Raw genomic sequence first — 12,428 nt, forward strand, 5'->3', positions numbered from 1 at the left:
CGCACCCCGTAACCGCTCCCCTTTTCTCCCCCCGAAGAGCGATGCAGGTGCAAAAAGACGAAGCCTACTCTGTCGACCTACCTGGCCAAGAACTACAGCTACAGTAAGTGCTGCAGGCTTTGCCCCGCTCTGTTTCCCACCCCTGTGCTTGCCCCCTCTCCAGGCCCCATCTCCAAACCACGGGTGTTGAGGTTTCTCCATCCAACACTTTTCGTGGGTAACATTGACCAACACACAGATGTTGGTCACCGTTTCCCACTTTTCTGGGGAAGAGTGGGATTTCGGTAGTGTATGATAGGACCAACAGGTCACCCTGCAGGAATAGCTCTTGCTGCTGCAAAGGGCGCTCCTCTGAGTGCAGATGAATGTGGCCCAATGCTGCTTGGCCAGCTCCCGTGCTTGTCCAGCAGCTGGAATTAACAGATTTATTACCTAAATAGAGCTTTTAAAGATAAACAAAGCCACAGAGAGGTAAAACTTTTTTATTACTTGTGTATATGCTTTTACTTGCTAGCTGGAGCTTCATCTTGTGGGGAATTGTCACAGGTTAACTGAATTCAGTAACAATTTGCAGCAGCCAGGCAAGGAGTTGGCCGGTAGTTTTTGTGTTGCATGACATTGTGGCTGTACAAGTAAGTATTCACTGCACCCCCTGCCCTCCTATCCCATCCATGGGCTTTCTGCTGCTGGGAGCACAGAGAAACAGTAGTTAACATTGGTTACATACCAGCTTAAACATCTTTAATGTCAATAGAACCTGTTAATAGTGAATTGAATATGCAGTATCAGGCTTAGTAATTTATAGGCTTTTTCTCAGGGAAAAGCTGTTTCTTTGAGGGAAGTACTGGCTTATCTTACAATAGAGATGTTATATGTAGTTGATTCCTGTTTATCTGATAGCAAATGAAAGCAAGTTTGTAGTTATTGGTTTCTTTGTTAGTATGTGGGGAAAAAAAAATCGTAGTCAGTTCAGTGAGAGTAATCAAATTGAGCAGGGGGGTTGAAACTAGATGATCTTTGAGGTCCTTTTCAACCCAGGCTATTCCGTGTTTCCATGATTCTATGATCTACCTTAAAAAGGATATTGCAGATTTCTAGTCAGGGCATTTTGGTTGATTTATATGATATATTCTTTTTATGTAATTCCTTAGCCCGTCTTGATACACCATAAGGATGTGTTCAGGTGGGACAAGGAATTTTCACACTGCTCTGAAGTATATGTAAACAAAGTGATATAAAATGATTGTTCTGACCTGAAATGTGGGCATTAGCCATGCAAATTCTGATTGCAGGGTCTTCTCATTGCAGGGGCTTCAGTGGGAGTGTTACATGAATAAAAATTGCAACTTGGATTCCAATATTTAGAAAAGATTGAAGGATTTCCTTTGACTGAGTTTGTAAAATCAAGATTTTGTTGTTGAGAGGTAGATTTGTATCCAGCCTCCTCGAAAATATATAGGCTTGTTCACATGGAAGAGGGATTGAGAAACGAGAGAAGGGAGAGCAAGTTGCAAATAAAAACCACATTTTCCTGAAATGCTTTAAACTAATACACACAACAAACTGTATTTCTAGCTGGTCAGAACTTGTCTTACTTGTTAAAACTGTGAGCACCGTAGCTGACTATAGGTCCATGGCTGTTTTGATAGGTGTAATTTTAAAATATTTTCAGAAATCATTCCATACATCATGTCTTTTGTGCTATCAATATGAAGACAATGTCTGCATTCAGTACAGAAAATTCCGCCTTTTTTCTTTTTTTTGATAAATATTATAGGTGAACATTTTCTAAACAATCCCTGTTGCGTAGGAGCTGCAATTTTTTTTTTTTAACAGACTTGAAGGTGAATTGTGAGTCTCTAAAGCTGAAACTCTCTTTCTTCTTCACAAAAGAATGGTGTGACCATTTGAAAATAAGACCCTTCCTATTTTGACATTTCCTAGGGACAAAGTCCCTCATTTTGTTCCATTTCACCCATCTGGTGCTCAGCACAGGGCAGTGGCAGATACTCCTGGTTTGCTCAGACTCAAAGACAGTCAGGTATCAACCTCAGAGCCATCTGCAGAACTTCTCCTTAGCCTTGTGGATATGCAGACTTCTTCAGTAAAAGTGTGGATGCTTGTGCATTCAGAATCAGAAGAACCTCTTTCAGAGTTTGTTTTATATGAGAACGTTACTGCTGGTACATAATCTGAATGCAAAAGAAGAAAAAAGTTATTAACCGAATACAGCATGGAAATCCCAACCCTCTTCACTTCTAAGTACTTTTTTTAAGTCTTCCTTTCTTACATTTAAGAGAAGATGTGAGTTATTGGATCCGACCCAATGGCTTTGCTATTGATAAGGCTGTATACCAGCTATGAGGTTAAATTATCCGTTGCGTAATTGGAAGCAGCAACATGTGGATGTAGAACAGTCCAAATGTATGTGAGGAGTTGTTCTCAGCCGACTCAAAAGAGCTGCCTGTGCTTGTGACTCCCAGCTAGGTTGCCTGGCCTGATCTGGCAGAGCTTTAAGCACATGTTTCATTTCACAGTTGTCAACAGTCCTGCTGAAAACCAAAATCGGGATCAGTCCTCTGTTATTCTAAGCCACTGTATGTGCCCACACATGAAGAAAGAGCTCTAGTTTCACAGCCAAAACAACAGCTTTCAATTTAATGTGTTTTATTTAATTTTAGGTGGTGTTTAAATTTCTGAGGCTGTTTGTTGTTCTTACGCCGCTGCTTTTCTACTTGCAGTCATTCATGCGAAAGTAAAAAGCGTGGAAAGGGGGAACTGCAATGAGATAACGACTGTGGTTGAAGTAAAAGACATCCTGAAGTCCTCGATGCCAATTACTCAGTCCCAAGTGCCTCTCCTGACCAATTCATCCTGCCAGTGCCCACCTCTGCAGCCAAAGCAGGACGTCCTTATCATGTGCTACGAGTGGCGCTCCAGGTGGGCACCTGCGGCGTGGTTTAGTGTAACGGGACAGAAGGAGGGCAACACAGCTCCCTTTCTGGTCACTTGGCAAATCTATTGTTAATATTACACCTCCATCTCGCAATTACCTTCACAGTTAACTTTTTCCACTTAGTTAATCTCGCCTGTAACCCACAAGCCATGGTTTTGTTGGGTGCTGGTGGTGAATTGCTAGGTACAGTGCAGGCAGTGGAGGCAACTCCAGCTCTCTGTGGCTGTTCTCTAGGAGTGCTGCAGGTACATGCTGCCAGCCCACTGGTGGTCCGTGCTGGTAGGATGGTGGAGCGGCTTGGATTAAAGCAGAGTTCTGTCCCAAGGGAGGGGATGGGAGTCCACAGGACACAGAACCAACCCTTCTTCCCTGGCCTGTCTAGGCTTCGGACTGATGCCATCAGTGAGATGTTTCTTGTCCCGCAGCTGTGCTGGGACCAGCCAGAGCTGCAGCCACTGGAGCTGTGCCTCCCGGATGGCAGATGAAAAGTAAATAAGCTCAGAGCAGTTTGCCAGTTCTGCTGTATGATTAAAAGTCAAAACAGAACTGACTTTACCAGACCTTTTCTCTGGCAGTCAGCCTAGCCCTAGGCATGGAAGGAAATCCAGCATGCTGATCTGGAGGAGAGGAAGCAGTGGACCGCAGCGTGCTTTTCTTTTGGATTTTTGAGGCAATGTCCCATCCATTAGTGCCTCAAAATAATGGTAGCAATGATACCAATAGGACAGCTTGTGGTGTGATTGGTACGTGTGCCTCCATGCTGTGGGTCGGAGGTAAGATTGTTTGTAAAATGTACAAGCTGGTTTTGTATATGGCTGCTGACAGAACATACAGAACATGTGCTGCTGTAAGGATCATAAAACATCTACGTGCAGAGCTTAATGGACAATATCCATATTTTCAACCTTTTTTTGTGTTAATATTTTAAGAGGGTTTTACAGGTGTTTCTAACACTTGTTTAAGTTGCCATCTGGTACTTTATTATTACAGCTGTTTTGGGGGGAGCTAAGGGGCTCACAAGTTTTTTTTATTATTATGAGTATTTTATTATTACAAACATTTTATTATTACACAGCACCTTGCCACTCCCGATCTGGAAGTATTTCACAAAGATTAATTTAGAACCCTCTAGCTGTGTTAGGTTTGTTTATGGAGAGGTGCTCTGCGCCACGTAGAAATAGCATGACTGAGATAGCTAACAGGTGGCTCTGAGCTGCAGAGCTTTGCTGGAGTGAATCCTCAGCAGGTTCTTAGAGAGAAGAGATTTCAGGAGTGAAAGATCCTCATCATCTTCTCCTTTACTATGGAGAAAACGCAACAATTGCTAAATATTTTGTAATGGTTTTTATTTCATATAGATCTGTAAAAGCAGCATAAGCTATTTTATGTGTTTCCTGTTGAACTCAACAGTATGTAAACGGGAAGGTTTGAGTTGCAGTAACTTTTTGAATACCAGAGACAAAATGGGTGGAAGCCGCAGCCCTCCTGAAGTCAATGGCAAAACACTGGTTGCCCTTAAGTAGGATTAGGATTTCACTCACCAACTTGGTTTGAACAGCAGCTGCTGTTCTGATGTCCTGCTTGTTCTGATGTCTTCACCAACGCTGATGTCTACAGGGTGTCTTTTAGCAGTAGGGAAATAATACTGGAACATATTGAGTCCCAAGACTTTAAAAAAAAGAAAAAGAGAGAGAGAAGAAAAGCAAAAGAAAATATTGAGAATAGTTATCACTAGAGAAAATACAGAAACTTCAGCATCCCTCCACTATAAAATAGTTGTTTCAACCTTGGTATTCATAAGGTATGCTTTAGAACAAACTCTCTTAGAAGCTCTGTAAGGCATACACCATTTAATAACTACACTTTTGTTTAATTCATTTTATACTATCAGTATTTTCATACAGGAGGTGGCCAGAATTAATTGGTAGACAAACGCCAACACCCATACTTGTTCCAAATTGACTTTAAAACTCCCATGAAGTAATTACTGTAACACATATTATTGTATTACAATATTATGTAACACATAAATAATGTAATCATAACGTATTAGTAGATAGCAATGGAGACAACTTTAAGTGGTCAGGTAGTGTTACCTGTGTTTGTCAGAAAAGCTGTATTAACTTGTGCACGTAAACCTAGCTTTGTTTTCACCAAAGAAGTCAAATACATTCATACATTAGTTTAAACTGCTCATTTCTGCACACACACACACTGGACATAAGCAGAAATCTATGTGATAAAGGCATTTAAACAGTTTCATAGGATGTTACCCAACTCATCACTTTTTGTTAGGCAGGACAGTTTTCCCACTCAGAACAGCGGCAGGTGTGGATAAAAAGCTCAAAACGTTTTCTCAGTACTACTTATATACTGTAGCTTTGGCTCTGAAATGCATTTCTGCCCATCTTCCTGTATGCAGAAACTATCAATACCTGCTAGTTCGTTGTAGTGTCAGTCAGTATTAAACCATCTGGAATGACATCTCAGGAATCAAAACCAAAACTGTCTGCTTGTTTCTTGATTTTCAGGTTGATGCTTCTTGATGGATGTCTAGTTGAAAAATGGAAGGATCAATTAAACAAAAGATTTAAGGTAAATACAACCAAATTAAAAAATGTTAATATTCTCATTAAAAAGCTAAAGACCATTGTGGATTTTTCAGCATTTAATAATTTGCTTGAACTTTACATATGCAGAACACCTCTGAGTATTATTGTTTTCACTTCAACGTTCTAATAGCTCCAAAAATCAGTCTGCTTATCTATGCATAGTTATATATAAACGTAAGTGAAAATCTGAAAACTTCAGTTTAGGATTTTAAAGTCTCTAAAATTTTACTTCTATTTTATCTGCCAAGTGTCCCTGAGTAGGATGTTGTCTGATCTTTGTGTGAACTCATATTGCGACAATGACTCTGAGAATTGCCTTTATATAGCTGCTTAGTGAAGTAGCTGTCTGGTGATAAGCAGATGAATACAGAGTCCATACTGGGTAAGAAGGGTAGTTAAAATCCACTGCATCTGATGAAAGGGCTTTGATGCACTGAAGAGTGCAGTCCTGAGACGCAGACTACTCACCAGCTACATCCAGATAAAGACCTCCTGCAGGTATTGTGCTTCCCCTGGCTGCTTTCAAGGAACATTGGAGGAAAAAGTCAAAATCACTGTTATCTCTCCCTGCTTGTAAACTCTTTATAATATAGAGACAATGTCTGACTCTTCCTCACACTTGTGGAGATGAAAGAGATTTCTCTAATTCAGGAAAGATTTCAGAGCATTAAAGACATACAGGTATATGTACCTTAATTAAAGAGAGGAGGAAAAAGATTGCATATATTCATTTGTAGAAGCTTTTAGATTACAGGCCATCTTCTTTCAGGCACCTTTACTTGATGCTTTTATCATTCCCCTTTCTCCTCACTTACTCACGTGAAACCTGTTCATGAAAACAAAAAAAAAAGAACTTCAAGACTGTAAAAAATAAATATATTGCAATGCAGATTAAACCAGGCAGGATTTGGGAGATTACTGACATGTAACTTGGATTCTTGTTCCCATAGCTGTAATCTTAATGACAAGTTGCTGGCACATATTGTTTTAGTGGGCTTCTCACACTGTTTTGTGATTTCTAATTGTAGCTTGAAACCTGTTTGGACATTCATTTTCAGACAGTCAAAATAGATGCACGGCTGCAAAACAGACTACATCTCAAAGTATATGTCCTTCCTTCTGATATTAGTAGCTTCCTAAATTAAGTCCTCCTTTAAACATGTTTGAGTGATGCACACTTAAATGCCTGCTGATAGTTTTGTTTGATAAAGATGTCTACATGAATATGGTCAGTGTGGAGCTAGGTGTTGCGGTGGATTTGTTTAAAGTCCATCATTCATCTCTGAAGAATTACATCCAACATTTATCTTGAGTTGCTGATTAAAATGAATATTTTGAGTTGTCTCTGGACCACAAAAGACATCTGTTAACATAACCACACATGGCTGGTCTCTTTTCTAGCCAGGCTGAGAGCCTGCACAAGGTCAGTGCAGAGAGATCAAACAGGAAAGCTGCAGAGCATTGCTCTTGCTCTGATCGCTGGGCAAAGCCCTTTCTTTGGGAGTTTAAGACAACAAAGTGCATTAGTAGAAGGAAAAGGTGAGGACTTTCTCCAGCTCCTACTGTCTACCTCTCTTTTCTTAAAACGTGTTTCTGTTCCTAGAGGTAAAAGAGTTCTGCAGTGTTGCAGATCTCCATAGTTTGGACCGCCGAACCACTTAAGAGCACTTTAAAAACCCTTGTTTTGTGGAAAGGAATGAGAAGCACACTCACAGGCAGCACGCAGGAGAGATGTGCAGTTGTCATTTTCATCAGCTGATATTGTGAAATCCTTCCACCCAAGAACATGTGGCAGGTTTCCACTACAGCCAGCTGTTACATACTGAGCTTGATGGCCCTGCCAGACAGAGCACAAAGCTGTGAGATCCATGGTTCTGGATAGATGTAATTATTTATGGTAATGTCTTTCCCTCTTTTTCTGCCCTTCACAGAGATGGGAACAGAGACTGCAAGAACAAAAGCAGCGAACAGCCCGCAGTAAGAATCAGAATGCAGGACGCAGTGGTCGGAGCGGGGCCTCAAAACCATCAAACAAGAACACCAACACGCTGGTCAGTGGCCCCAAAAAGGCCACTAAAACGAGAAATGGCCAGAAAGAAACGAACACTAAAAAAGTATGAGTGTGACATATCGGGCAAAAGAGGAAAGATTTTTCTTACGTGATGAGGGTCGCTATCTGGCTTGACTGGCATGTTTTATTAATCCAAAACTCATCGACTTAGAAACTCCATTTCTACATAGACATTTTTGCTGCACTTTACTTGTAAAGGTTTGCTTTTCCTTTCAAGCCACTGCAAGCCGCAGAGTGTAGGCTTGCACTAATACGTGGTAGGCATAGACAGTCTGACTGAGCTTTATCTTAGGGCTCTCATTTGCAATTCTAGGTAGAGCTGTCTTGGCTGCTAGAGGTTTTAACTCTGTGTCCCTGTTACTCTGCCAGAGGTTGGGAGGGCTGCACAAGGCATCTCTTCTCTGCTCAGAAAGTGCACTTTGCAGCTAGGTGTGTTAGTTGGCAAGTTACTCAGTGAGTGAATCTGGTGAGCTGAGAACCATGGCAGCTGAGGAGCAGCAGGGAGATGTAACTTCTGGCAGAGAGCTGCAGTAATTGCGACAGCTGCTGTAGCTGAATCTATCTGCTGTTGGGAATCACAGCTCTTAGTAAGAGCAGTCAAAAGCATAGTTTACCAATAAGCATCTGGGTATGCATTATGTGATTATTTACTTTTTATGAGTGCCAGAAATATGCTTACAGTGTTAGTTTTTGACTTTGTGTAGCAAAAATGCCTTGAAAGCAAACTAATTTTTTTATTATTATTACTGTACTTCAGGCTGCCTTCTGTTGTTATAATTTCAAATATATTTAAGCATCTAATTGAAAAAAATCAGTATTTTTTAAAAGGACAGATTAAAGTGAAGCAGATCTGCAGAATTCTTAAAAATAATGTATGTTTGCTGTAATATATCTTTGTTACAAAAACTGGAAGAGAAGCATTACTCTAAACATAACTGACAGCTACTGAACAGTATTGAAAAAGAGGGCTTAGTGTGGCTCCATGTTCATGTGGATCATTTTTATCATTTGATACCAAATAAATAAATAAACAGACTAATAAATAAGAAAGATGATTTGTCCCTGTTCATTAACTTCTGAAAACAACTGGCTAAGTTCAGTTCTGCTGACTGGAAAGTAATATTGACTGCAAGCCGCTGAGGACAAAGCAGTTGCTAATATTTATGTACTAAGTTGTACTGACCTGTTTAGCTGAGTGAGCTATGAAAAAAGCAAAGGTGATACAAATCTAACTGGCATAACACCAAAATGGCATTTATGCTGTTCCTGCCCAGGCTTTACCTGGGTATGGCAGCATGGCTAGCACAGTCTGATTTCTGCTAACAAATAAGGAGGTCACCTTCACTGACATTGTGAGAGCTCATGATTGATATCTTGAACTTCAGGAATTCCTACAGCAAAACTGAGGACTAGATTTAGTGTTTCTGATACCTGTAAAACAAAACTGATATTTCTAAAATAGAGAGGGTCTACATCAGAAAAAATAACTAGCTCTGTGTTGGTGAACACAAAGAGTTTATAGCAATCATGTCAGTATATTGATCTATATCCCTGCCTGAATTCCAACGCAATTTGCATAGGTTAATTTTAAGACAAAATATGCTGGAGTGATTGTGGTAGTAGCACCAACACAGTTAGCAATATGCTAACACAAGGCAAAGACATAAATTCTGATTTAGAATGCTTAAAACAAAGGGACAGAAATGGAACAGAAAGAAATTTTTAAATAGCTTATAAGGTAGTTCAGAGGGAAAAAAAATCTACACAACTTAAGTGGTCATTGGTTGAGTTTTGAACTGCTGGCTAAAATAAGCAAAGGTCATCATATGAACGTAGGTCTTTCCTACTGATTCTGAGCAGATGTAAAAATTTATCTCTATGGAACATCTGCAGAATAAGATGCAAAATTTAATCCAGGTGCCAGAAACGCTGAGCGTGTACTGGATTCATTGGCTATAATGAGAACTGTGTGTGTTTAACATGTCAGAAAAAACAGACCACAAACTTTAGTTCCTGAATACAGACTATAGGTGAAATTTTAACCCTGTGGGATGAAATGGAACATAATAAATTGCCATGAAATGACAAAAAATTTTTCTGCAGGTGATTACATTAGGCAAGTTTGAAAATGATGACTTAAGTAAGCACAGTCTAAAAGATAAATATGGTTGGAAAGATTCTACATTTTTCTATTGTGTAGCAGGAGTTCTTAAACTTTGATTCCCTACAGATGTCAACCTGAAGTACTCCAATAAATATGTATAAGAGTAACTAATGAAAATTGATCACAGTCCTATCGATGTGAGACTGAAAAAACAAATACAGAAGCCATGAGATTTCACTTTAACAACTTTTAATGGTGAATGTAGCCAGGGGTGATGCTTATTGAATGAACCCTTTGGAACAGCTAGGTAGTCTCCAACTTTACATACTATTTTTCAGTTGTTAAAACTTTTTCTGTATCAGGGAAATGAAATGCTAAAATTATTTTCTAAAGAGAGTTTTGTGTTTCATTATGGAATAAACTTTGATGCACCAAGCCCAGTATTTCTAAATCCCTTGACATTTTCATATATGCTTTATGCTGAATAAACTAACTTTCATTCTGATGTGGTAAAGATACTGAAGAAGGAAAGGTAGTACAACAAAAAGCAGGGGATATCATCATACAAAGGACAGATGTGCAGGCAGGGGAAATTGGATTAATGTTTTCGCAAATCCATTCTTTCTGGTTTTTGTTTGTTTGGTTGGTTGTTTTTGATGAAGCCATGAATCAGCTCAGTTCAGTACTAGTATAACTCAACCCATTTTGAAAATCCCTTACATTTCTTAACTTCCTGCAACACGAAATGCCAGCTGAATGCAGACTCAGAACACCCCTGTCTTCCAGCCTGCTGCCCTTACCTTTACAAAGATGTGAGACAGATGTTGGAGCAGCAGGGGCTGTTCAAGCAGGCAAATGTATCCTCCTGCGGACCCACATGGCCAACTCATCTCTTCTCTCTACCATGTGGCAAGAAATCAGACTCAGCTCTCCTAGTGCACATCTGGTACTACGTTAGGGCACCCCAGCGCTGGAGTCACAAAACCTAGCTTCAGCAGAGTGGACAAGTAGACTATTGATGGATGAAAGCAATTATTGTACCTATTCACAGCTGAAATATTAGCAAGCAAAAAATTATAGTGTCAAGTGATTTTTCTCAGTATTATAGCTGCCTTCCTAGCGAGGGTCTTGGCTTTTTTTTTTTCATTTAAAATAGAAATGGCTTGGGACATCGAACAGATGTTTCTAGTGAGTGTCTTCCCACACATATGTAGCCAATTTAGTAAGAACTACCACTGAATATTTTTACTGAATGTTCTAACCACAATTCCAAAAGGAATGAAACCTGAAAAAATATTTGTTCTAATTGCGAATAATTGGCTTCATTTTAGAGGGGCACTGTAAATGCAAATCAGAATTCTTAGGAACCACATTAAAAAAAAAAAAAAAGACAAACAAAACAAGAATAAAAAGAAAGCTAAACATAACCTCCCCTCCAACAGAACTTGAATGACCCGGTCACTTTAATTCAATTCAGCGTTGTAATTTTATTACTTTTGTCCAGTCACTGCATATAACTGAGAAATACTTCCTGAACAAACAAAAGGAAGATTTTCTAGTCCAAAATACTCAAACAGCTCTTAAATTATGTTCTTTGCCGTTGTAACCTAGATTTCAAATGAATGGAACCTGAAAAAATATTTATTGCAATTATGCACAATTGACCCACATTTTTTGGTTGTGCTTAGTAGCCGAATGTAAAAGCACATCTGAAAATGTTTCAACCACATTTTTCTAGTAAACCACATCAGCTCCGATTGATTTTGTTGATAAATATAAATACATCAATATGAGTTAATAGTTGTTTTTCCATTGATAGTAGAAAGAAGTAGCTTACAAGAACCTGCAAATGAGTATTTCATTTCTATAATGGTTCATAACTTCTAATTAAATATAATCAAGACTCTGTGGAAACACTACATTTAATTTCACTTGTTGACATTATATTTCCTGTGACATCTCTGAAATTGAGCACCAGCCTTATTACAGGGTGAAACAGGTTTTTGAGCCTGCTTGTTGGATATGCAGGAAATAGAGGGCATTCCAAATAACCTATTAATGTCAGACCTGCTCCTGTTGTTACTGACAGCAGACTTCTGGATCAAACTGTAGAGTAATAAGCACAAAGGAAAGCATCTGTACAGGAGGACACTCTTTTTCTCTAGAATCCTGAAATCAAAACATGGATGTATCTTACATACAAAATGCCATATATTACCGATAGAAGGTGCATGGATATAAGAGAGTGGTGCCCCAAATAGGCCAACATGTGGGTATTTTGCTTCCTTCTAGTTACAGTACGATGAAAACTTTCATTTTTAGATACTTAGATGACATCTGTGTTTATTCTCTGAGCAAACTAATCAGAAAACTAATTACTCACTCCCAAGGAATTGTGGATAAAGCGAACAGATACTTGCAAAACTTGACCTGCCAGTGTACCTCCTTCACCAGTCAGAGCAAAGGAAAACCAGTGCAGCAGTACACGACCACAAGCTTATTGACTCCATCTTCATGGCAAATAAATCTTTCTTCCCAGATTCCTTATTTTATTATGCAGAAATGCAGTACAAATACTAGAATAAGGCATACTAAGGCTTCGTAAACAGTACTGTGAGATGTAGATCTTGCTTGTTTATCATTCTAAAGTGAAACAGATCTTCAATATATACTTAGTTTCAAATT

General features: G+C 39.2%; 1 protein-coding gene across 1 annotated transcript in view; it reads left to right on the forward strand.

The window, feature by feature from the left end:
* Positions 1-8,689, forward strand: part of SFRP4 (secreted frizzled related protein 4) — a 10,396-nt gene extending 1,707 nt beyond the window's left edge. Inside the window, 4 exon segments of the mRNA XM_031553985.1 lie at positions 1-103; positions 2,742-2,940; positions 5,488-5,551; positions 7,500-8,689. The exon segment at positions 1-103 is cut by the window's left edge and continues 37 nt beyond it. Coding sequence (XP_031409845.1) covers positions 1-103; positions 2,742-2,940; positions 5,488-5,551; positions 7,500-7,688 — 555 coding nt within the window. The 3' untranslated portion in view covers positions 7,689-8,689.
* The last annotated feature ends 3,739 nt before the right edge of the window (positions 8,690-12,428 follow it).

The sequence above is a fragment of the Meleagris gallopavo genome, chromosome 6 (genome assembly GCF_000146605.3).
Source record: "Meleagris gallopavo isolate NT-WF06-2002-E0010 breed Aviagen turkey brand Nicholas breeding stock chromosome 6, Turkey_5.1, whole genome shotgun sequence".
Lineage (NCBI taxonomy): Eukaryota > Metazoa > Chordata > Aves > Galliformes > Phasianidae > Meleagris > Meleagris gallopavo.